Source organism: Panthera leo, chromosome B3 (assembly GCF_018350215.1).
Source record: "Panthera leo isolate Ple1 chromosome B3, P.leo_Ple1_pat1.1, whole genome shotgun sequence".
NCBI lineage: Eukaryota > Metazoa > Chordata > Mammalia > Carnivora > Felidae > Panthera > Panthera leo.
This window is the reverse complement of record NC_056684.1, coordinates 102,898,214-102,922,176: the sequence shown is the minus strand read 5'-3', so window position 1 is coordinate 102,922,176 and position 23,963 is coordinate 102,898,214. Positions and strand designations below refer to the sequence as shown.

Here is a 23,963-nt window from a genome sequence, read left to right as displayed (position 1 = left end):
AGCTCAGGTCATGATCTCAGTTTGTGAGTTCAAGCGCCCCATCAGGCTCTGTGCTGGCAGCAGGGAGCCTGCTTGGGATTCTCTCTCTCTCCTTTTCTCTCTGCCCCTCCTCTGAGGGTGCACACACTATCTAAATAAATAAGGTGCAAAACTGCACAAACACACACACATAGAGACAGGATTTAGGAACAAGGGTGTTGGAGTCAGAAAGCCTTGAGTTTAAATCACATGACAGCGATCCAGCGATCCAAGACAAGCTCCTCACAGCATGCATGGCTCAAGCTCTTCATCTATAAAATGACGAGTGATAATATGCAGCTGCCTCGGTCAGAACTTAAATGCATGAGGGGCACTTTGCACAGGACCGACTAACAGTAAGCACTTAACACAGGCTACTGAGACATCACTGTCACGACCAAATGCACCAGCGCTCTGTGCACCTCCCCCAAAGAAAGAACCAGCCGGAATTTTCTCATCCACGTGCAAAAAAAAGAAAGAGCTCAGATCCTGACGCTCCCTCTTTAATGATGATTTTAAGGTCTGATGGGGACCTCCATTTCAATTCAAAAGGTGCAGAGCTCCCTGAAGGCAAGGCAGAAGTGGACATGGGAGTGATGGGAGAGCAAAGCAAGCACTGGGCAGAAACCAGAGAGCCCGCACCTACTGCAAGAATAAAACTCTGCCCCCAGCAGCAGGATCAACACACCAGCAGAGGGGCTGTTCCATGGGCGACGCTGGCCCCAGCTGTCCCCCCACTTCTGCTGCTGGCACAGCTCAGCCGGAGACAGCCAAGACCCTGAGCTGCAGTAACAGCCTGAAGCAAGAGCACCAGTTTACTCCCTGAGGGTGATTCGCTGGAAGGCTGGCACACGAGGGCTCCCTGGGGGGCTAGGAAAGGATGGCCATGGGCTGCAGGTCCCCTCCACCGGGGAGACGATGCACAGGGATGGCCATCACCTGGGCGTTGAGGGAAAGCGAGGCTCCAGAGGACAGCTGGCTGAGTGTGTAAAGGTTCTGGGATCTGCTCTGACGAGTGGGGTCTGAAACAAAAACGTGCATGGGTCCTGCCCAAGTTTTCCAAACACACTCCTGAGTGACTGAACGCTCACTGTATCCCACCACCGCCATCTCTCATCGCTAGACGCAGCACAAGCCACTGTCCCTTGGAGACAAAGGAGGGGGAAATAATCTACAAGAGAAAATGCAGACCCAGCTGGAAATCCTTCCTCAGAGTTTTAAGGCAACTGCTCAGAAGACACGGAACACCACCCGAACATCAAGGCTTCCCAATCCCCGGAGGCCTGAATCTTTACAGGGCCCACGGCACCCTTTCCATCATGTCCATCTCATCACTCTGGCCCACCAACCCCCTAATTTCCAAACTCACCGGATGTCTCTCAGCTCCTCAGCTTCTAAATGTGTCTTATACACACCACTCTCCCCCAGGACCCTTGGCTAATTCTTACCCCCCCTCATCGCAGACTAAATGGAATCCTTCCCTCTGCACAAACCCAAGGTTTCTCCCCTGAACCTACACGCCCGTGAAACCCTGTGCTTGCTTGCGCCCTGCCAGGCTTAATTTGTGTCAAGTCCCCCTTTTGTGGTAGACTATAAGCTCCATGAAGGCAGGGGCCATGCAGTTATTGCCCACCGGATCCCTAGCATGAGTAGTTGCTGACTAGCTGATGGTAGTCCAACTTTCTTTCCTTCCTGGGGCACTTCAGCCTCTAGCCAAACACCCCTATGCCTTTACTACTACTGCCCTCTAAAACCTCAGGTCGCCCTTCAAAGCTCTGCTCCCAGGTCACCTCCTCCAGGATATCTTTCCCAATCTTTCAGGAATATCTTCTGACCTCACCCTGGAGGGAAAAAGCAAAGCTTCAGAGCAACATGTACAGACCCACCTTCCAGCCAGGCCCTGCCACTGATGAGGCGAGTGACTTGAACCGGGGCCTCACTTCCAGGTTGTGCAGATTGTTGTGTTCATCTTCCAATCTGTTTTCTAGGTGTGCAGGATGGTTTAGTGTTGGTCTGGCTCTATTTCATGGATGCGAGACACACAAAAAGCTTCCATGCTGTTCTGCCATCTTGACTCCTCCAAGGGGCCTCACTTTCCACTGATAAAATCTAATTCCTGGGACTGACCAAGCAAAACACCTAATGGAACCTGGCACATAGTGCGTCTGAAAAAACAGCTGCCTCCATCTACCCCTCCTCTACACCGTGTATGGTTTGTTGCTAAGTTATTTGTCTTGACCTCGGGTCGTATGCCCCTGGAGGGCATTTCCTTATGTGGGCTCCTCAACATGAAATCATCAGCATCATCAAAACAGCAACAACAACAGCATCGCCTCACCCTTACTGAGTGCTTAACGTTTAGTGTGTATGTTTATAAGTGCTTCATTTCTACTAGGTACAGGGGCTCCCATTTTTAATTAAATAGATCCATACAGGAAACACATGCAGTAAAACGCATCTATCTCTATATTTGGTATCCCAAAAGTCTTCGTGTAGCGTTAAACTTTAAAAACCACAGAATTATAGCAGTTTTTTACCAAACAGATCGTTTAGAAATTTAAATTTCTTTTACACTTAGTTTATACATTTTGAATGCAAAACTCCGAACTTTACATGTTTCAGTCCCTTGGATAAAACATGGCAAGCGTTAAAATTCCCTAAAGAGCATTTAGGGAAATTCACGAAGTTATATTCATGTCAGCTACTACAGGACTCCCTCTCCCTCTCTCTCTCTCTCCAGCAATGGGCTCAATTTGGAGGTGGTAACTGGAGGCGTGGTGGAGTGAGGACCACACAGGTGGCTGCCAGTGTGGCTGCCGTCACACTTTGTCCCTTTCTGTCGCAAGTACACGGGCCCACCCCAGACCGTGCACGCCAGAGTCATCTCTCGCCACTGCTTGCCTCTGACCCGGCACGTGATGGGTCGCCACGGCGTGAATGAGGCACGTGAAGTATTTCAGGAACTGTGCTTCCGTCTTATGGCTGACAGCCACAGACAGGTACAACTGACAGAAATGAGCTTTTCACCTTGTCACTTCACCGCCCGACTGCAGCGTGAAAACATTCTTCGGGCCCATCCATCGCCCTGTACCTGCAGGATGCTAGTATAGATTACCTCCCCCACTCAAATCTCTGTTGGTTCTCTTATTTCATGTCAGGTGGCCTTTAAAAGCCTGAAAATCTGTGTCATGCATTAGCTCCCTGGGTTCAAGCAACTTCTGTTCGAGTGTACCAGAGGCACGGTTCTCAGCAAAGCGGGGGCCATTCTTCACCTGCCGTGCTCTCCATGAATTTCAGGAGATAATACTGATTATGGAGATTATCGAATGCAGGGAGACTCACAGATGACTTACACATGATAAAGTTATTCCACAAATGCTTTTGTTAGCTAAGATTTTCAGACCATGCGGTACTTGATTTCTGGAATAACTCATCCAAAAAGCTGAAATCGTGCTTATTAAACTAATCAGAAACAAAACACAAGACCAGTGAACTATTTCATATTAGTCTGTCAGGTCTGACAGCAGAACCACATGCAACGGAGTCCTGTGCTGTCCGAATTGTCTGCCACTGTGTAACAAATCACCCCAACATGCGGTGGCTTAAAACAACTGACACCCACAGTTCCTTAATATGGGCAAAGCTTGGTGGAAATGGCTCATCTCTGCTCCACGTGGTGTGGACTGGGCAGCCTGATGGGCTGAAGGGTCTAAAACAGCTTCACTCCCAGGCCAGCTGCCTCAGCTGCGTGGCTAGAATGGCTGAAGGTTGGCCAGGCCCACTGCCCTTTTGTAATCCCTCACCCGCCAGGGCCACGGTCCCCAGCAAGGCAATCAGCTTCTCCATCTGGAGGCTGCCCTCTAAGAGGGCATTATAGACTGAATTTATATGTTGAAGTCCTAACCCCAGGACACCTCAGAATGTGACTGTATTTGGAGACAGGATCTTTAGAGAGGTAATTAAAGTGAAATCAGGTCATATGGGTGGGCCCTAATCCAGTAGGACTGGTGTCCTTATAAGAAAAGGAAGGACCATCAGGGGTGGGCACACAGGGAAAAAGGCCATCTGAGGACACAGGGTGAGATGGTCCTCTGTAACCCAAGCAGAGAGGCCTCAGGAGAAACCCAACCTGCCAACACCTTAATCTTGGACGTCGAGCTTTCAGAACTGCAAGGAAATGAACTTCTGTTGTTTAAGGCGCCAGGTCTGTGGTATTTTGTTATGGCAGCTCTAGCAAACTAACAGGACAAAACTGGAAGCTACAACACCCCCTTACAGCAACATCCACAAGTCACAAAGTATCACTTCCCTCAGGTGGACTGGTCAAAGCGAATCACCAAACCAGCCCAGATTTGAGCGGTGGGGATTGGCCTCCTGAAGGAGAGGTCCAGTGCACGCACACAAGGACACACGGGGAACTACTGCCAGCCATATTTGAAGACAACAGGGGAAGAGCATGGAATGAAGTCAAAACCCTGAGTTCTCTTACCTGATCTCCAGCTGACTACAAGACCGGCTGGGAAAGCAGGGTAACGTCCACCTCAACGACATGGCCGTTAGGTACAGTGCTTCACTGGACAGGTTTAAGGGCCAAACAAATGAATGCTTATTAAATGAAAGAGCTCAGGTACATGAGAAGCATAACATGCTGACAAATCATGGCTCTCTGTACGATAACTTTCCTGTTTACCTTAGATATTGCTACAGAGCAAAAGTACAGATTCCAGGGCGCCTGGGTGGCTCAGTTGGTTGAGCGTTTGACTTTGGCTCAGGTCACGAACTCGCTGTTCATGAGTTCGAACCCTGCGTTGGGCTCTGTTCTGACAGCTCAGAGCCTGGAGCCCGCTTTGGATTCTGTGTCTCCCTCTCTGTCTCTGTCTCTCTCTCTCTCTCTCAAAAATAAAGACTAATCTCTACCAAAAAAAACAAAAAACAAAAGTACAGATTCCAATTCTGAATTCTATCCATGGGCATGTACTAACGAAAGCACCCAAATGGTAGTGTAACCTAATGTACTACCGCACAGACCTGGTCTGTGTAATTTTCCGGGATCTGGTGTGAAACACACTCTTTTGTGTCTATGGTCCCTGTGCAATAAGGGCCCCTCCTCAAGGTAATCAGTTTATCAATCAAGTGCTCCAGAAATCCTAACTGCTTACCCCTCACAAGTTCTGATTGTGAAGAGTGCTCTCTAACCACATAGCAGGAAGCACAAGAATTCCAGGTATGGATGGGAAAAGAGCAGGGGCCCCTGGTAATAGTAAACAGCAGTTTTACCCCAACAGCTCAGAAGCCAAACACACAACTGCCTGCTTTGGTTGGATTTTGTTAGGCTAGCACCAATTAGAACGGAAGTACAAAGCTTGAAATAATGATTCTTATCCTAAAAGGAGATCCTGCGTGAGCACAAAAGCAGGGAACGAACAGTTAAATGTTTGAGAGTGAGACGCATTATGTGGATGGCTGGAAATAAAACCTCAATCAAGAACGACTTGCAGTAGTCTTAAACCTGACGCTGAAAAATACCCCTGATGCATATTTATTAGGTTTGTCGTCCAAGAGGCTTGTATTCCATAGTGCTGCCAGCCATCATTAACAGGCACTAATGACCACAGCTTTTCAACGCCACCACGGCGCACTGCAATGCAGCTCAGAGCAGCTGGGGGAATCAGAACAGATGGCCTGCTTCCCTTCAAGGCAGAACTTTCTGCAGGTGACAAAATGACTGTTAGGTGACTGACAGAAAGAGAAACAAACAAAAGTTGAAATGGAATATCTGATGTCAGTAAAGTGGATGTTTAATATTGCAGGGAGCCTTTATTGTGGGCTCTTACGGTTGGGAGGGTTGTTTACACAAGTGCAGCTGTGCTACAGAACTGCAGTGTTCCTTCCAAATCCAAAATCCTTCCCTGAGCCCCGGGACTCCTCTGTGCCAAGCGAGCGGGGCACTGGAGATGTCACGGAAATCCATTCCTTCCAGGTACCGGGTAAGTACCTAGCATACACCTGAAAAGGTGTGCCTGACACTCCAAGGCAGGTAGAGGTGGGGGTCTCCGCCCTCCAGGGGCAAACTTTAAGGGAAAGCCAGGTAATTTCAACGAACACTAGTGGAATGCCATCACCAGTCTGGGCACACGGCAACAGCACAGTGGACTGAACCGCGTTGGTTTCTAGGGATGTTAGACACATGTCCTTATATTTGTTTTCACTTCTATTTTCCCTTTGGTAGTCTGTTTATGTACTCTGCATCCTTAGCTAATATAATACTCGGAATGCTTTGGCTATAAGAGAGGAACCCACCCAGGGTGGCTTAAACAGAAAACAGTAAATAAAAATTGAAAAATGTGGGTGCTCTCAGAGGACTCGGGATTATTTTCTCAGAAAAGCCCTTGCTGATTATTCAGCCTCCAAGGGCCTCCAAGGGCCTTATCCCTAGCTCTTCACCCTGCTAGTCCCCTACGCCAACCTGCTCACTCTCTTCCCCCTTCTCCCGCTTTCTTTTCCCCATAGCACCCTCTGAAATGGCATGTTTTAGCTATGTGTCTGCTGGCTCCTGCACAGGCCCCACCCCTCCCACTAAAAGGTAAACTCCCCACTGCCCGGGTGTCCTCTATCTCCCCGGCTTCGGCTTCGGTCTGCGGCAGTGCTAGGGCAGTGCGGGTTCCCCATCAGAACTTTCGACACTGAACGAAGAGCCAAACACACAGAGCTCTGGGCAGGGGGTGCAACTGGGTCTCACAAGGGACAGGAACCAGAATCTAGAACCCAAACATCTGCCAGCTGGCTCACATTGGAGTCCGCTCTTCCCTGCACCTCCTTTTCCCTCTCCCAAGGCCGCATCCCCCCTTTGTGAAAGTGCCTTCTCCACTCCCCTTTCAGAGCTGAAAACCCTGCTACGGGCTCCCATGCCCTTAGGATAAGGCCCAAAATCTTTCCAAGGACCCAGTCATTGACTAAGTCCAATGACTTTATGCCTGCCCCCAGCCTCACCTGTGATTTCAGTCAACCACTCTTTGTGGTTACGCAGGGCTTTCCCCCTTCCTTACAGGAGCATGCACACTTCAACTCTGGGTCTTCCAATCCTAGTTTGCAGTGCCTAGAGCATTCTTTCCCTCTTCCCTCCTCCTGGCCATGCTCTCCTCCTCCGGCACGGTGTTAGGTGACCCTCTGCTCTGCAGACTGCCTTCTATGTCTCTGACAGGACTACAGGCTCCAAAGTAGCAGGAACTGTACCAGTCTCATTCATCGGTGCATCCCCTAGTGCCAAGCACGGCATCCCACACGAGTAGATGCTCAAATACTCGTAGGCTAAATAAATGAACAACATATTGGCAATGGCTGTTCACTAAGGAGCTGTGACAAGAGTAAGACAGCAGTTCACGAGGGCAGGGAACGTGATCGCCCTGTCTCACTCCCCTGTGCCTGGAAGAGAAGACACCCAATAAATATTTGTTGAATGAATAAATTCCTGGCTTGCCCCATGTAGCTCCACCCCTTCTCTCTCCCATTTGAGAAAACGTATCAGAATGCAAGTGGGTAAAAAAATGGCATTATTAAAGAGACATCTCAGAGTCATTTGAAACATCAACACTCTATTACTTGTCATAAGTTACTGGACACATAACTCAAAACTGATCATCACAAATGAGGTCGTTTGAGACAGTGGTTGAGAACAGCTGATTAAGACAAAGCTACGAAACATGAAGCACTTTCTGCTCTTATCATTTTATTTTCCAGAAGCTGAAATGACAATACACTCAGTAAGAACTAATAACTGACTCATTCTTACCCTCACTGTTCTCTATAAAATAGGTTCTGCACGCCCCAGGAGAAACCTTTCTTTAAAGCAAACGACGTCAAAAATTCCTTTTCAGTTATTTTTCTCCGGTACCAATGAGGTCCACCAAGTTGCTGTTGTCTCCAGTCAAAAGCCAGCCCACAGCCCCACACGCTTACTTCCAGGAGGCTGTGTTGCTGATCCCTGCACAGCGATATAAACTCACTGCACCAGCGTGACAATACTGGTCTCCTTCAAAATCGGCAACTGGTATGTTTTTGGCTTTTTGGTGTTTTGTGCGTTTGTGTTTTACCTCTTGGACAAAATATGTTTGGTAAAGTTGCTGGGCTCTCGATCAGCCTGGTTTTATTTCTGTTTATATATATAAAGCATCCCCAAATATTGATCACATGATGAAATACAACCAAAAATGAGAAGTCCTAACAAAGGTGTCAATCTGGATGTGTTAAAAAGAGAAATAAATCTGAGAAAGCCAGACGAGAAACCACACAGACAGCCACATACTCCAAACAAGGCTAAAGTTAGTAAAGCAAAATATAGCAACCCAAAGCTAGTAACATCATGACCCTTAATAGCCTACAGAATTAGACACTCCATCCACATGAACAGATCTGAGCTCTTCAGATCACCCCACATGCTGAGTGGCAGTAAAGATTTTGTTTTATTTATGAAAAACAAAAAGACCTTTAACTTTATAAAGGATACTAGCGTTTGAAGTCTTTGGGCCCAAATTAGAGAGGGGGACGAGAAAAGGAAAAGTATTAGGGTATATTTTAAGGTTTCTTATTACTACCGAAGGGAGGGGTAGTCAAGGCAAAGTGCCAAAGTTAAAACAAAAACAGCATATAGAAATCTGGAGCTGCTTGTTTAAAAAAACAAAGACCATAAACTGTTCAAGCAACAGTGTCCCTTGTCTTATCCGATAGAATGCTGCGCCATCCAAAAGAAAAAAGGCAGGTCCCCCCACCCATCCCTGACCTTTTAGCCTTTTGAAGACCTTGATCAGTTTCCACTAAAATACTTCATTTTCAGTCATGTTTAGAAGTACACATTTGTAGAGGTTTTTACCCATTTAGGTGCCAAGGACTTCCCTTTGGCAGTCTGGCAAAACCTACTGAGCCCTTCTCAGAAAAATGGTTTAATTGCATAAAATAAAATACAAAGGACTACAAGTGAAAATAATTATACTTAGTTATCAAGACGGTTTTAAGTTACGAGACGATAATGTATGCAGTTCTGTATTCATGCACCAAATAACAAAGCTAGCAGCAGTTCTATTTGTTGCCTATACTCATGAAATGCTAAATTTCAGTCTGACTATAGTGAAAATAGAGATGCATCCCGCCCCCACCCAAGTTCAAGGGCTTCCTGAAGGACCCTAAAACCCCTTGGTTGGGTTTGGAAGAGCCAATAAAAATATATCTGGTGAAGCATCAAATTAAAAATAAAGCCTGGCAAAACATATTATCCACTCAACTGTGCAATATTTTTCCAAAAAACCATGATGGGTCCTGAGTCAGCAAGAGAGCTGCATGCTTCAAACTGAATCCAGAAAGGGATTCAGCTTCCCCCATGCAAGTTACAAAAAGTCTGAAGCTTTGAGAAACTGACAGCACTGCTGGAGCCTGCCTTGAAGTGGGAAAACAGTGACCCGGCAGTGCAGTGATCCAGCTCAATTGTGAACTTGAACAAATCTCCTTCCTTTCTGGAGCCTCAGTTTCTTTTTCGTTAGTAAAATAAAAGGGCTAAACACACACCATGACCTCGCAGGTCCCTTCCAGGTCTAAAATCCTATCTTCGGATTATCTCTTCCTTATGCTGGCTTTTGTAGCCTATTCAGATTAATTTCAAAACATTATTGCCTTGCTTACGTTTGGAACAGAAAGTCGTACCAAATCTGAATGTCTTAACATATAATCAAACACCAATGAGCCAAATATACGCATACCATTACCACCTTTTTTAAAAACCCTGTTTTGCACATATCTACTTCAAAAAAAGTAATCACAGCGTTGGTCTTTTCTGCTATTTAAAGTTAGTTCCCATTAGAATTCTAGCACCATCACCTCAAGAATATTCAAAATTAACACACAGAATGTTAACTATGCATTTTCCACATTAAACCAAGGAACAGTATGACAGGGTATACACCAGGAAGGGCCCTTAAAGATCACCTAATCCAATCATGTTTCATTATCACTTTAGACAGAGAAGGTAGAAGACTAATCCAAAGTCACAACGCTGGCTGGCAAGAAAGCAGAGATTCAATCCAGGTCTCCTGACTGTACCTTTATGCTCTCTCCACTACACTCTCAAATCCAGACACACTTCCCCAACTTAGGCTTAAAAGGAATAGCAAGAGAGACCTGACGGTCAGACTAGTCATTTTCTCTACTTTGAATTACGTAATGGGCACAACAAGGGATGGTGGCATGACACATTCATTGGCTGGACTCAAGAAATAACGAAATTCCATTAATCCACCAAAAAGGTGATGACCCAACTAACATCCTAACTACCTGGCAATTCTCTTAGTACTGTACAGTATGTGAAAAGACCCATATTTGCATATGGATTTAGACATATAGCTATATGCAAATAGCTATACATATAAACCTCTTCACACATACATATATAAGTATACACATATATAGACATACACATATATACATATATATATAGTTCCTCAGTCTGCTTGCCAGGATTTCTCACTAACATTTTACCATGAAATTTAAAAGAGAAAAGAAAAAAGGAGAAATTTAGAGGAAAACAAAAAGGTAGTTACACAAAAGCTTAAAAAAAAAAAAAAGCACTGTGTTTTAAAGGCAAAAGCTTCTATCAATATCAATATTGGTCATTTTTAGACATCAACACTAATTTTATCAATAAGAAAACCTACTAGAAATTCTTTACCAATATTTACATCCCAGATGATCAGATATGCAAAGTTGATGTTTGATTGTTATTGTTGTTTTAAGAGGGCACTGTCTTGAATCCGATGGATAGGATATGAATTAGTAAGGGTCTCTCTCTTTTTTTTTTTTTAATGTTTATTTTTGAGACAGAGAGGGACAGAGCGTGAGCAGTAGAGGGGCCAAGAGAGAGGGAGACACAGAATCAGAAGCTGGCTCCAGGTTCCAAGCTGCCAGCACAGAGCCTGATGTGGGGCTCGAACTCAAAAACTGCAAGATCATGACCTGAGCTGAAGTCAAACACTTAACTGAGCCAAGTAAGGGTCTCGTTAGAGTCTACCTACTACTATTTCCCCAGCATTCTTCAATGTGCTTGATATTTCTAGAGAGTCAGAAATCTACTCTCGAAAGAAAGACAGAAAAGAAAAAAGAAAAGAAAAGAAAACAAGCAAGCAGGCAGTCACGAAGGAAGTTAGGAAGAAAGAAAGCAAGCAGGCATGAAGGAAGGAAGGAAGGAAGGAAGGAAGGGAGGAAGGAAGTTAGGAAGAAAGAAAGCAAGCAAGAAGGAAAAAAAGAAAAGAACAATTCTTCTCAAGTATTCAAAAACCTGACCAGTATCTTCTCAGTAGTCTGATGTCAACTCACATTTCACTTCCTCAGAGAGACCTGCCCTGACCCCCTAGCTAAAGAAAGCAATACCTACCTGGGGCAGACATTCCCTAAGTTAACCTCCTTCTGTTGAAAATTTGGCAACACCTGACATCGCCATTTATTATCCATTTGTTTACTCGTTTGTTTCTGCTTACCCTGTCCCTCCACACTAAAATGAAAGCTCCTTGTTCACTGCTGGATCCTCAATGCCTAAGCAGTGCTGGCACATAATAGGTGCACATATAACTGCCGAGCGTCTGGTCCAAAATATTCAAGTGCCAACTATGTCATACTTAGTGTCTCCTGGAAAACCATTAGTCAGGGACAAAGCACATGCAATGAGTAATGCATTTACATAGCCTACTTTAGAGTAAGCCTATGATACCAAGACAATCCTGGGTATAAATCCTTTCCACGGCTTTGGAATGCCCTGCACTTCCAGCTAGAAACGCAAAACCTCTCCAGGCCCACTCACACGCTGCTTCTCTGAAACATCTCAACAATGATTTCCTCAAAAGGAAATAATGAAATAAAGTTCTGGCATAAGTTAATCTTTCCTGTCAGGTTCACAGAGTATGTTAAACATGCTTTGAAGCCAGACACACAAACAAAATCAAACTCCACAAAATTAGGTTGGGCTGAAGTTACATAAGACCAGCTAACCTCCTGCTTTCTCCCTCATTCCGCCCTCCTTCCGGTGAACCCTGACATCTGTCTTTTCAGCACAATTCAGATGCAGATGACAAAAACCGCTTATCTGCAAACTTCAAAATAGGTAATGAGATTTCCAATATTATTCCACTTAATACTGTAGCAACTGTACCAACAAAGTGAGGAGGAATAGACAACTTCCAGCTGTACGGTGTCTGGAAGCTTCTCTTAAAAATTCTCTTCAAAATTATTTTTAAGCCCACACTTACTTCAAGGCATTCAGTTATCAAAACACGTTTTTCAGAGTTCCCTGAGTTTTTCCATACCCGTGGCTCCTCATATGTGTGAGAAGCCTACCTATCAGCACAGATGACGGTCTGAACACAGGTCTTTCAAGAGAGAGGACAAAAGCGCGGTTCCCAGGAGTGACACATCCAAAGGAGAAAATAATCCTTTCTCCTCCTAAATATTAAATCCAAGTTGCTTCCTCTCCCGAGTTTCCTGCACTTCCCTCCTCCCCATTCTGCTCCCCTTTCACTGCCCACTTTATCCTGCTTTAATCCTACGAAGCCTCTCTCCCGGCTTATTAAGGGTAAACAATAGAAATGTCACAAGGAAACTCAGGAAGTAGATGAAGTCTCTAATTGCCGCCGTTTAACGATTGTGGATAATTACTATCTTCAAAATGTGGTTTTCACAAGCGGAGAGGGAGCCGAGGCGGGCGAGCTCCACGCCGCCAGGAGCACATCAGCGAGGCCGCGGCCCGGGACGGAGGGGATGCGGCCCCGCGCCCCGGGGCCCCGGCAGGCGCAGCCGCGTCCCTGCCCCCCCCCAACCCCCGGACACTGGCGGCTGGGAAAGCGGAGGGCCGGCCTGCCCGCCCAGGTCACAGACAGTTCACAGCCCCCGGCTGCGGCTACCCGCGGCGGTCACCATAACAATATGCAAAGCGCTACCCGCGGACACCCACCCCGCAGATCTCGCTGCCCGCGGCAGCCAAGCCCGCAGCGCCGCGCTCCGAGTTCCGGGACCCGAGACCACAGTCCCCCGGGGCAGAGGGGTCCCGGGGACCGGGCTCCACCGGCTTTTCAGCTTCGCCAACTGGGGGATCTCCTCCGACACCGCGAGGTGCCTGCGACGGTGGCGCCTTGACCCGGTCCCTAGCGACCCTCCCCGACCCAGGACGCGCGGGGAAGTCGAGCAGGGGTCCCCCGTGGTACGGACCGGGACTTGGTCCCTGAACGCTGCGCCTCGCGGGGCGCGGTGTCGCCACAGTCCCTCCCTTCCCGAGGCCGGCCCCGCTCCGCCACTTCCTCGGCTGCCGCCGTCCTCCGCCGGGAAGGCGCGTCTCGGTGGTCTCTGCAGCACCCCGCGCGCGCTGATGGGGAGCACAGCTCCCCGGGCGCCTGCCGCCCGGGCCCCTGAGCCGCCCCCGGCGCCCCAGCCGTCCCCAGAGAGCGCCCGAGCCGTCCTCCTGGCCCCGCTCGGAGATGCGGGCGCCCGGCAGTCACCCAGCCCGGAGCGCTCGCCGCCCGCCGCCTCGGAGATCTCGGGACTCACCCTAGTACTACTAGCTCCCCATATTTCACAGGCTCCTTATTGGGGGCGCAGTGCTCCTCCTGGCCGGGGGAAAACATGGAGCCCCGATCGGCCGCCGCCGCCGCCTCCTCCGCCGCGATCCCCGCGGAGTCCGCGCCGCCGCTACAATCCCATCCTGAGAACGGGGTGAGCGCGCCGGGGAAGGGCACGGCGGCGAAGGGGGCGCGGGGCGGCCAGTCCCGCGGCTGCTCCGTCGTGGCTGTGCGGCTGCCCCGCCGGGCTCCCCGGAGCTCCGCTCGCCGCCGCCGCTCCGAGCAGGACTCGGCAACAAATGGGACCGGGCAGCAGGGGGACCTGCCCGCGCCAAGCGCCGCCGCCGCCGCCGCCGCCGCCGCCGCCGGAGCCCCGCCAGGGAAGGAGGGAGGGAGAAAGCCAGCGCGGGAGGGGCGGGGGCAGCGGGCGGGGGAGGGGCGGGGGCAGGACCGCTGAGCCGCCCCGCCGGCGCGCGGGCAGGTGGGAACCGCCCGGCCCTCCGCCCGAAGCCGCGCTGCCCCCCGCCCTCCCCGCGTCCCCTCCCTCTGGCGCGTGGGGCGGCCAGCACCCTCTCCCGCCCCCCTCGGGCCCCGCGGTGGATCGGCCCCCGTGTTATGTAAACATAGAGTAAAAGGGAAAGGAAGTTCTTAAAGGAGCAGCTCTATTTTTTTTCTCTCGCTTCCTTCCCCAAACTTACAGCAAGGGGTTCTCAGCCCTTGCAACCCAGTTCTCTAGCTGCTGAAAACTGCAAAGGATCCCGGAAACGCAGTCCTCGAGGTTCCCAAGCCTAGCCTAGCAGTCCCGGGTTTCCTTAGATGTAAAAAAAGAACTTCCTCTCGGAGTTAGAGAGCATTTGCTTTCTCGGTGCCATTGTGTACATCTGTAACACACGCACCTGGGCGCCTCCTCCTCTTCCAAAATCAAGTCTTTCAAAGCTTGGAGGTATCTAGAAATCTGGAGAGTTTTGCTAATTGGTGCTGGATTAGAGGGAGTTTTGAGTTTTGAAGGCACTTGGAGCACCCTGCCAGTGTATAGGGTATAGCTACCCTGTTTGTGGTCAGCAAAGTTCCACAGGATTAAAAAAAAAGGGGGGGGGGTTGGTTTTTGGGTTTTTTACTTTTCTTTTTTTTAATCCATACTCCATCCACTTTTCTCATACCCTCTTTCACTACCCTAAGAAATTTAAGAGGAACTTACCTGGGTGAACTTTTTAGTGAATATAAATGTTCCTTTATTACCATAATGTAGACAATGCACTATGCTATGGCTTTAATATGGTTTGGGGTATAATAGATGTACTCACTGCTGTTTTTCATCATGCAGGATTTTATTGTTTTACCATTTATTAAGCACTGGTAACATGCTGGAAACTGCATATTATTGCCAGTCACTGCCTCCCAAGTCTGCTAAATATTTAAAGAAATAAATACTGCAAAAGCTACCCTGTGTATAAACAATGACTGATTAGCCGTGACCCTAAGGAAAGGGCTAGAAAAAAAATAATTACATCTATCACCTTCCACTCTGCCATTTGCCACCCTTTGCCTAACATTCTCTGACACGTTATTACTACAGTTACATGATGCTTCAGAAAATTTTACTTCAGTTATTAACTGATTTTTTTTAATTGAGGCTTTAGAAATAAATTACTTCAATAACTATAGCTACACCATTGGTAAGCCAAACACACACACACAAAAGTGAAACCATTAACCTGTTTCAGCTAAGTACAGAAATTCTACACTTCAACTGAATACAGCTATTCTGCACATTTTATAAATTCTCTTTATTTTTAAATATATATTCTGTTTTACTTTAAACCAACAATCCTTCACTAACGGGTTAAATGTCTTCTCACTAGTGTTTTGATGTGAATTTCTGTCTGAATTTGTTTGATTAATGTTACCTTCATCTGGGACTCTATGCTTCTACTTACCATGTAGAAGTGTTACTAGCAAAGATCTATCGGAATCATGCCATAGTTATGCAGTCCCCTGTTATTATAGTACTTGGCCCTGTCATTCTAACTTCTCCAGGCTTGTTCTGTTGCTGCTACTGCTCTCTAGGCTGCAATTACCTCCTCCCTCCTTCTCTCTTGGCATGCTGTGCTTTTGTGCATTGCATTACACTATTCTGGCTCCATTTCCTCCTTGCTGTGCTCTGCATCTGCTCTTAGGAAGATAGAAACAAATATTTATTAACCTCCTACTAAGTTCCAAACACTAGCCTGAGAGTGTCCCATAGGTTGTCCCAGTCTTCGAAGGTTCTTCATTCTAGCTATCCGCCCATGGTGCCCCTGATTTTCAGAAGGGCAGCGCTCTCTGTTCCCCCAGCATGTCTTTGAGCATGTTTATAGTTCTGACGCAGGTCTGTCTTTATCAGAATTATTTAGGAACTGTTGCTTTGAATAAGTTTTTGTATCAGGGGAGACTTTTATCCTAGGCAGCTCAGGGCTTCAAGACCAGGTTTATAAATCACTCCCAGACCTGAAAGCCTCAGGAATGTATACAGCCGCCAGAAGTGGAAATCCAAATGAGCACATGGGCTGAGTGAGGACTGTGGCAAATTGGCGAGCCTGTGCCATCTAAAATGAGCATCGCTCTTCTGCAGATAATGGTTACCATGTGACAATAACAGGTCACTGTTGCTAAATTTAACTTTTCTTAAAGCCCATATCCGAAATTTTATGCCAAATTTCCCAATTTCCAACTGTCACGCAACTCATTCAAGTTGATTTTTTTTAACACTTTTTTTTTTTTTTTTACTACATTGGGCTCAAGGTCTGCAAATTTGCGTTCTCTGATTTCAAGGAAACTTACAAAGGTAAAGGTAAAGGAACACACACACACACACTCTCTTTTTTTAATCTTTATTTTTGAGACAAAGAGACAGTGTGTGAGTGGGGGAGGAACACAGAGAGAGGGAGACACAGAATCTGAAGCAGGCTCCAAGCTGTCAGCATGGAGCTCCATGGGAGGCTCAACGTGGGGCTGGACGCAGGGCTGGATGCAGGGCTGGATGCAGGACTGGATGCAGGGCTCATCATGGGGCTCCTCATGGGGCTGGAACTCACAAACCACGAGATCATGACCTGAGCCGAAGCCGGATGCTTAACCGACTGAGCCACCCTGGCGTCCCAGTAAAGGAACACTTTTACGTGGTATCAAATGGCAGCGATGGGAGGGGAGCAGAGCAGTGGGGCATAAACTTAACTTTTTCAGAGTTGGTGACTTATGTCCCTTTGCAAGGCGGCTTGCACCTTTCTCTGCCCATCCTTTTTAGAGTTTTCTGCTCACAAGTTAAGCCCACTGGAACATTACCCCTACCATCCCTAGCTAGTATTAGGAATCTGGTTGTAGCATAAATTTATCTCTTCTTGAATGTAACTGTTTTAGTTTGTAGCTTCAGGCTGATGGGACAATCTGGCTGTGCCATCTGCCAACCCACCGAAAGCCACGGTGGGTTTGACCGACCTAGCTGCCAGGGCAGACCCGCCCATCCCCTCCCTGCTTGCCATTCCATTTACATCTCTCCTAAACTACTCTCCTAAAGAGGATGGCCCACTCACTGCATCCCACAGGGAGTTGATGCTATTTCTTGGGCTACTAAAGGCCATATGTTTACTACACAAATAAATAATGTAAGGCTTTCTCTTGATTTCTCTCCCTGTGATGTCTACCTCTTTTAAGTTAGAATGAAAACATTTAGTGAAGAAGTTTGCTTGTCTTAACCATACTCTGAATGAAGCCAATCAAAAACCTTCCAGTACTTCCAGAAGAAAGAGTCTAATTTTTGATCACTCTATATTCTACCTTACATGTTTATGTTTGCAGACTTAAAAGAGTAAAAGGATACTTTAAAATCTTATTTTATTTTAGTCATCCATAGTCTCATTACCCAGAAAACAGCCTTATGACATTTTTTTGTGGATTTCCTTCATCTTTTTTATTTTTAATTTTTTGACAGAGCAGTGATAATATGATTTGTAATCACCCTTTATACAGCTTGTTACCTCCCCCCGTTTTCACCTCATGTTATATTGTGAGTTTTCTCTTGTCAATAAACTTCATAAACATTTTTGTTGTTTTATCATATATGTCAGCTTCTACTAACCATTCCTTTCTCGTGGAACATTGGGAAGATTTCTAAATTTTGGTTTTATAAATAAACATATTTGCATTTGCTATTGCTGCATGAGAACAGACTCCTACAAGTAAAATTATTACATCAAAGGGTACAAACACTTTTAAGACCCTTTGATGCATATTTCCAAAGTGTTTTCCAAAACGGTTATGCCTGCCAATTTACACTGTAACTAGCAGTAAATGAGAGAGCTGCCTCAGGGAACTCTCACCAGCTTTTAAAACCCTTGCTAATGTGACAGGTGATCATTTTTTATTTGCATTTCTTTGATTGCTATTGTGAGGTGTACCCACTTTTTATTATCATGGTAAAAAACGCATAACATGAGATCTACCCTCAACAGATTTTTTTTAGAGTACTGTATGGTATTGTTAACTCTAAACACAGTGCTGTCCAGCAGCTCTCCCTAACTTTGTCATCTTGCATGACCGAAACTTTATACTCCTTGAACAGCAATTCCTCATTTCTCTCTCCTCGCAGCCCCTGGCAACCACCATTGCACTTTCTACTTCCGTGAGTTTGACAATTTTAGATACCTCGTGTAAGTGGAATCGTGCATTATTTCTCCTTCTGTGCTGGCTTAGTTTTTAGCAAGCTGTCCTCATGGTTTACCTATGACGTGGCATAAAACAGGATTTCCTTCTTGTTATGGCTCAGTAATATCCATTTTATGTATACACTACAATTTTTTTTAGAGGTTCATCTGCCAGTGGGCCTACAGGACAGCTACAGGTTGTCCTCACCACTTTGCTATTGTGAATAATGCTGCAATGAACACAAAAGTGGGGATCTCTTTGGGTGCCTGACTTCAGTTATTTCGAGTAAACACCCAGAAGTTGAACTGCTAGATCATATAGTTAGTTCTATTTTTAATTTTTTTTTAGGAAACTCCCTTTAGTTTTCCATAATTGCAGCACCATTTTATATTCCCACGAGCGGGCACAAAGGTTCCAATTTCTCTACATCCCCATCAACATTTGCTACTTTGGGGGTTGTTTTGTTTTGTTGATCGTGAACATCCTAAAAGGTGTGAGATATCTCATTGTGGTTTTGATTTGCGTTTCCCTAATAATTGGTGATGTTGAACATCTTTTCATATATCTGGTGTTTATCTTCTTTGGAGAAATATCTATTCAGTTCTTTTGCCCACTTTTAAGTTGGGTTATTTCTTTTTTTGCTATTGAATTATATGAGTTTCTTATGTTTTTTGGATATTAACTCTTTATCAGACATATGGTTTGCAAATATTTTCTCCCACTCTATAGGTTGCATTTCCACACTGTTGGTTATTTCCTTTGCTGTGGAAAAGCTTTTTAGTTTGATGTTGTCCCATTTGTCTCTTTTTGCTTTTGTTGCTGGTGCTTTTTGGTGTCAAATCCAAGAAATCATTGCCAAGACCAGTATCATAAAACATTTCCCCTTTGTTTTCTGTTAGGAGTTTTACAGTTTCAGATCTTACGTTCAAGTCTTTGATCCATTTGAGCTGATTTTTTTGTATGGTGTAAGATGAGGGTCCAATTTCATTCTTTTACATGTGGATATCCAGTTTTCCCAGCACATTTATTGAGGGGACTCTCCTTTTCCATTGTGTCTTCTTAGCACCCTTGTTAAAGATTGGTTGACCGTATTTGTGTATGATTGTTCCTGGACTCTGTTCCATTGGTCTGTAAGTCTATCTTTATGCCAGTACCATACCGTTTTGATTACTGTAGCTTTGTAATATGTTTTGAAATCAGGAGGTGTGAGACCTCTTATTTGTTCTTTTTAAGATTGTTTGGGCTATTTGGGGTTCTTTGTGTTTCCATATGAATTTTAAAATTGTTTTTTCTATTCTATTAAAAAGTTGGGGTTTTGACAGATTGCATTAAATCTGTAGGTTGTTTTAGGTAGTATGAACATTTTAACAATACGAAGTCTTCCAATCCACGAACAGGAGATGTCTTCCCATTTATTTGTGTCTTCTCTCATTTCTTTCATAGATGTTTCGTACTTTTTAGTGTAAAACTCTTGGCTCCTTGGCTTATTCCTAAGTATTTTATTCTTTCTTATGCTACTGTAAATGGCATTGTTTTCTCAGTGTCCTTGTCAGATAGTTCATTGTGGGGGCATCAAAACACATCTAATTTTGGTATATTGATTTTGTGTACTGCAACTTTACTGAGTTCTTTTATTACCTCTAACGGCTTTTTTCTGGTAGAATTTTTAGGCATGTCTACATATAAGATCATGTCATCTGTGAGCAGAGATAATTTTACTTCTTTTCCAATCTGGATGCCTTTGATTTCTTTGTCTTGCCTAACTACTCTGGTTATCTTGCCTAACTGAATAGAGGTGGCAAGAATGGACATCCTTGCCCTTTGTTCCTGATCTTAGAGGAAACACTTTCAGTTTCTCACCATTGAGTTTGATGTTAGCTGCAGCCTTTTCATACGTGGTCTTTCTTATGTTGAGATAACTTCCTTTTATTCCTGGTTTGAGGTTTTTCTTGTTTTGTTTTGTTTCAATCAAGAAACGGTGTTAGATTTTGTCAAATGCTTTTTCTGCCACATATTAAGAGCATCATGAGATTTTGATCCTTTATTCTGCTAATGTGTCGAACCATCCTCATACAGCAGGGATAAATCTCACTTGGTCATGGTGTATGATCCTTTTAATATGCTGTTAAACTTAGTTTGCTAGTATTTTGTTGTGAATTTCTTCATCTATATCCATCAGGGATACTGGCCTGATGTTTTTCTTTTTCTAGCTTTGGTATCAGGATAATACTGGCTTCATAAAATGAGTTTGGAAGTGTTTCCTCTTCTTCAACTTTTTGGAAGAGTTTGAGAAAAATTGATGTTAATTCCTTAAATGTTTAGTGGAATTGCTCTTTCCCATCTTGCAAGATGACAGGTGAAATGCTGAGAAGCTCAATACTGAAGAGAAGAAACCTGGGGCACTTGGGTGGCTCAGTCAGTTAAGTGTCCAACTTCTGCTCAGGTCCTGATCTTGCGGTTCGTGTGTTCAAGCCCCGCATGGGGCTCTGTGCTGACAGCTCAGAGCCTGGAGCCTGCTTTGGATTCTGTGTCTCCCTCTCTCTTTGCCCCTCCCCCACTCACAAAAATAAACATTTAAAAAAAAAAAGTAACCTCAAGACTAAAACACCTAAAAAGGGGAAGCTCCACTGCAGCTGAAATCCTGTCCTAGTCAGAGGAATTGGCAGATATTCCCAATCAGCTACGTATTCCAGAAAGGCCATGTGCAAGAGGAAGTATTCAGCAGCTAAATACAGGGTTGAAAAGAAAAAGAAGGGGAGGGTTCTTGCTACTGTCACAAAACCAGTTGGTGGTGACAGAATGCGTAGGTATAATCCTACTGAAGATGTGCCTCAAAAGCTGTTGAGCCACGGCTAAAAACCTTTCAGTCAGCATGTGAGGAAGCTGCAAGCTAGTATCACCCCTGGGACCATTTTGATCATCCTCATTGGGTGCCACAGGGGCAAGAGGGTGGTTTTCCTGAAGCAGCTGAGCAGTGGCTTGCTATCTGTGACTGGACTGCTAGCCTTCAACTGAGTTCCTCTGTGTAGAACACACTAGAAATTTGTCACTGGCACCTCCACCATTGATATCAGCAATGTGAAAAATCCCCAAATATCTCACTGAGGCTTGCTTCAAGAAGAAGCTGCGTAAACTCAGACACCAGGAAGGTGAGATCTTCCACACGGAGAAAGAGAAACATGAGATTATAGAGCACTGCAAGGTTGACCAGAAAGCTGTGGACCCACAAAGCTGTTCCTCAACTTCAGGGCTACATCCACTTTGTGTTTTCTCTCACAAATGGAGTGTACCCTCACAAATTGGTGTTCTAGATTTCTTACAAAGAACCTAATTAAATAACTGATAAATGATAGATGATACATAGATAGATGATAGATAGATAGATAGATAGATAGATAGATAGATAGATAGTGGAAGTCACCAGTGAAGTCATCATCCTGGAATTTTCTTTGTTGGAGGTTTTTGATTGCTAATTAAATCTCTTTACTAGTTATAGGTCTGTTCAGCTTTTCTATTACTTCACAATTCAATCTTGATAAGTTACATGTTTCCAGAAATTCATCTATTTCTTTTAGGTTATCCTGTTGGTTGGTGTAGTTATTCTTTGTACTTTTGTAATCCTTTTTATTTCTGAAGAAGTGGTAATATTTATTTTATTTCTGATTTTATTTACTGGAGTCTTTCTCTTTTATGCTTAGCTAGTCTAGCTAAAGACTTGTCGACTTCATTGATGTTTTCAAAAAAAAACAACTCTTAGTTTTGTTGATTTTTTTCTATTCTCTATTTTGTTTATTTCTGCTCTAATCTCCATTGCCTTCCTCCTGCTAACTTGTGGCTTAGTTTGTTCTTCTTTTTCTAGTTCCTCGGGGGGTGGGGGTAGAATTAGGTTGTTTATTTAAGATTCTATGTCTTTTGTAGTATAGCCATTTATCATTATAAAGTTCCCTCTTAGTACTGTTTGCTGCATCCCATAAGTTTGGTATGTGGTACTTTTATTTTCATTTGTCTCAAGATACATTGTAACTTCCTTTTAATTTCTTCTTTGCCCCATTGATTATTCAAGAATATGTTGTTTAATTTCCAAATATTTGTGAATTCTCTAATTTTCTTTGCTATTTATTTCTAGTTTAATTCCATTATGGTCAGAAAAAAAACATGAATATGATTTCACTCTCCTTAAATTTGTTAACATTTGCTTTGTTATCTAATGTGTGACCTATCCTGGACAATGTTCTATTTGTACTTGAGAAAAACGTGCGTTCTGCTGTTGCGTGAAGGTAGTCACTTTCTAAACAGACACATGGTTGGGTCATGTTGAACTTGTGGTCAATAAAATTTTAACTTTTTGTCAGGTGAATTGCTTTTAAGCAGGACACATTTCACCAGGAACTGTATAACTGAATTACTGAATCTAAGTGAAATATTAAATATTTATTTCTGTTATATTTCCAATTTATTAGGTTTAGGCTATTGTATAGGTCCTTTCCCCCCCTCTTTTAAAGAGGCTTTAATTATTGTAATAAGTAATACATACAGGTAGTAAACAATTCAAATAATACAACAGAGTGAAAAATGTTTTACTCCCATTTTCATCCTGCCATTCTTCTCCCTAGTGGACACCACTGTTATCAATTTCTTGTGTATCTTTCCAGTGCTATTCCTTGTATATATTTGTATAAATAATATTTAAGAAAACACACAGAAATAGAAGCACACTAAACATACTATTCTATACCTACCTCCTTCCACCTACCATGGAGACCAGGAAAGGCCTCTTTAAGGAGGGCTTTGAGCAGATAGCGGAATTATGACAAGACAGAGTCACCTGTGCAAAATCTGTGGAAGATCCAAGGGAACAATGATATTCCATCTAGAAGATATAGCAAGTTCAAATGCCCTAAGATAGAAATGAGCTTGGCCTATACTAGCAGCAGAATGAACTCCATGTTGTCTAAACTTACTGAATGAGCAGGAAAGTATTATAAAATTAAGTTGGAGATGTAGGTAGAAGCCAGATCATACAGGTCATCAGGATAATGATGTGAACATTTGCTTTGCTTCTCTGTGATACTATAAATCACTAGAGAGTTAGGTATGGTTGTTGAAACAATAAAAACGAAATCACCCAACAATGTTACCTATGTACCTATGTAGAGACCATAACATGTAAAATCAAGACAGACATTTTAGAAGCTCCACGATAGATGATTAAAGAATTAATTTTTCCATTCTTAGCTCAAGGCCAGAGTTACTGTGGACAATGAAGCATACTTGTAACAATGAGATAGCCCTGGAAGACAGCCTCCTTACTGTCAATCGCCACTGAGCCGGGGACACATGGAAAGAGGTTAAACTGAGGCAGAAGAAAGGCATCCTAAAAGAGTAAAGAAAGGGCAAGTTTAAGAGCCAGAGACCTCAGTTCCATATCACTTAATCCCTTTGTTCCTGTCTTACTTATCCCATCTGTGAAATAAGAATAATTGCCTGCCTATATATCTCGCAAAGTTTTTGAGAAAATCAAATGAAATAATGCATGTGACAGTAACTTGGGTGCTGCAAATAAAACGTGTATAGTCTTGTAATTTTTTCAATAAAACTACAGGACAAATTTTGTAGGGCGGAGGATGTGGAAATATTAAATAAAAATGAATCAGTAAATGTGTTAAAAACTTCCTGTACTTG

At 44.5% G+C, this 23,963-nt stretch overlaps 1 protein-coding gene and 1 pseudogene across 1 annotated transcript in view; one reads left to right on the top strand and one right to left on the bottom strand.

Annotated features, from left to right (window-relative positions):
• PELI2 (pellino E3 ubiquitin protein ligase family member 2) overlaps positions 1 to 13,966 on the bottom strand; it is a 195,663-nt gene extending 181,697 nt beyond the window's left edge. The window contains exon 1 of the mRNA XM_042943329.1: positions 13,591 to 13,966. Coding sequence (XP_042799263.1) covers positions 13,591 to 13,667 — 77 coding nt within the window. The 5' untranslated portion in view covers positions 13,668 to 13,966. The remainder of the gene's footprint in view (positions 1 to 13,590) is intronic.
• On the top strand, positions 13,666 to 21,592 carry LOC122222652 (annotated as a pseudogene).
• The last annotated feature ends 2,371 nt before the right edge of the window (positions 21,593 to 23,963 follow it).